The sequence below is a fragment of the Lotus japonicus genome, chromosome 2 (genome assembly GCF_012489685.1).
Source record: "Lotus japonicus ecotype B-129 chromosome 2, LjGifu_v1.2".
Classification (NCBI taxonomy): Eukaryota; Viridiplantae; Streptophyta; class Magnoliopsida; order Fabales; family Fabaceae; genus Lotus; species Lotus japonicus.
The window spans coordinates 88,274,221-88,276,593 of record NC_080042.1 but is presented as its reverse complement, the minus strand read 5'-3'; the positions used below and the strand labels follow the sequence as shown (position 1 = coordinate 88,276,593).

Genomic DNA, 2,373 nt, shown 5'->3' with positions numbered 1-2,373 from the left:
TTTTAAAATGTAGTTTTTTATGAGAATTAACCTCTTCATGAGAAATAACCTGAGAATGACACTGAAATTTTTTTTATGAGAATGACACGTCACTCAGAATTAACGTGAGAATGACACCTCATCAAATCAGCCTGATAAAAGTTCTTCTTTTCTAATATATATTGATTGATTGATTGATATTGATTGATTGATATTGATATTGATATTGATTGATATTGATTTCATAACTCTAATTACTTTATTTTAAAATAAGGTAATTACCTTAATTTAAATATTATTATATAACACTTCTTTTTTAGATACAAAGTGTTTTTTTTCTTTCTAAAAAAACACTTCTTAATTTTGAAACTAACACTTTGTTTTTTTTAAACATGAAACTAACACTTCTGAATGTTAAATACGTTTTGAACATTTTTAAAGAGATATAGTAGCAACAAAATATTTTATCGATGAAAAATTTAAAAATATTCACATTAACCTAGACAGTAGACACCATTATAAAGAGGGATATTGGGTTTCTCATCTGCCTTGGCTAATTTTCTGCAGTTCAAAAGAAGCGTTCACCATGAAATCGCCTCTATCTTCTTTGCTTTCAAGATTTGGATTTGCATCATCATGGTTCGAGTTATATGCTGCCTTCTCCACATTCATGATGCTTCTAAGAACAGTAATCAACGACCTCGTACCCAAACAAGTTCAATCCTACATAGTCTCAAAGCTTTATGGTTTATTCGCCAAAAGCAAACTAAATGATCAAGATCAGTTATCTCTCAAAATTGACCAATATTGGAATGACACTAAAACTCATAATGAGCTTTACTTAGCTGCTCAGAAATATCTGCCCACCCTTATAACCCATACCTACACATCACTCAGAGTTGGCAAACTAGGAAACAAGAGCAACAACCTCCTTGAGTTTGCGGTGGATGGAAGACAAGATGTGGTGGACGAATTTGAAGGCACCGTGTTTACTTGGAGGCTATGTGTTGAACCTCAAAAGATTTCTTCTGATGATGATACTAAGTGGATGTTTTCTTCTGAGTTTTCCTCTGAGGACGAGAAGAAGCGTGCGTGGGAATTAACATTCAATAAGAAGTACAGAGAGAAAGCAATAGATAAGTACATACCGCATGTGCTTAAAACTTATGAGGCTATGAAAATTGAAGAAAGGGATGTTAAGATCTATTCCTGGAATGGCGGGGGTTGGAAACCAAGTGTGTTATCGCATCCTTCCACATTTGAGACACTTGCCTTGGACCCTGAGATGAAGCAAACCATTATTCATGATGTAGAACGATTCTTGAAGAGGAAGGAATTTTACAAAAAAGTGGGAAAACCGTGGAAACGCGGTTACCTTTTGTATGGCCCTCCTGGAACTGGAAAATCTAGTCTCATTGCGGCTCTGGCTAATTATTTGAAATTCGATGTGTACGATATACAACTTACCTCGATTCAATCTGACTCGACTCTTAAGAGATTGGTGTGTGACACACCAAAACGTTCCATTGTAGTGATTGAAGACATAGACTGCAACAAAGAGGTACATGCTCGTTCTATGGATCAAGACCTTCTTGAAACACCAAAGGTTGGTTCTTCTTTTATCTGTAACTGCAATTTTGATTACATATTACAATTATGAATATAACATCTTCAATTATTTTTTCAAAATTACAGCTGCCTCGGAGATTTCTTCCGCCACGGGGCATGGTTAATTACATGGACGGTCTACCTGCTCCATCTATGGATTATGATGTTCATGAGGTTTGTTCTTTTTTTTTTTTTGTAACTGCAATTTTGATTTACATATTAGAATCATGTATATAACTTCAAGTATTTTTTCAAAATACAGCAGAGGTTTAGTTTGTCGGGCATGCTTAATTACATGGACGGGTTGTGGTCAGGCAGTGGAGATGAGAAAATTATGATATTTACAACAAACCACAAAGACAGAATAGATCCAGCACTGCTACGACCTGGTCGTATGGACATGCACATTAATCTTTCCTTCCTTAAAGCCAAGGCATTTAGAATCCTAGCTTCTAATTATCTTGACATTGAAGACCATCATCCACTCTTTGAACAAATTGAATTTCTATTGGAGGAGAAAATAGAGGTCACCCCTGCAGTAGTGGCAGAGCAGTTAATAAGACATGAAGATCCTGATATTGCTTTAGATGAACTGCTGAAATTTCTCAAAGAGATGGAAAAGCAAAGAGAACCAAAAAAGTCAGAAGACATTCATGATTTCTTAGGATGATTTTATGTTTCATTGTTTTCTTTTGTGTTTTACTGGATATTTACAGTTTTCTATTCTTCTTCTGTGTTTTCCTTTGTACACTTGAGGCTATGATTTAGTAATTATGACTTATTTGG

The 2,373-nt window shown here is 34.9% G+C and overlaps 1 protein-coding gene across 1 annotated transcript; it reads left to right on the top strand.

Moving 5' to 3' along the window:
- Window positions 1–396: 396 nt before the first annotated feature.
- On the top strand, window positions 397–2,373 carry LOC130737215 (AAA-ATPase At3g50940-like). Its single transcript, XM_057588972.1, has 3 exons — window positions 397–1,585; window positions 1,675–1,761; window positions 1,850–2,373. Exons 1-3 carry the CDS (start codon window positions 566–568, stop codon window positions 2,255–2,257), a joined length of 1,515 nt encoding a protein of 504 aa, XP_057444955.1. The 5' UTR covers window positions 397–565; the 3' UTR covers window positions 2,258–2,373.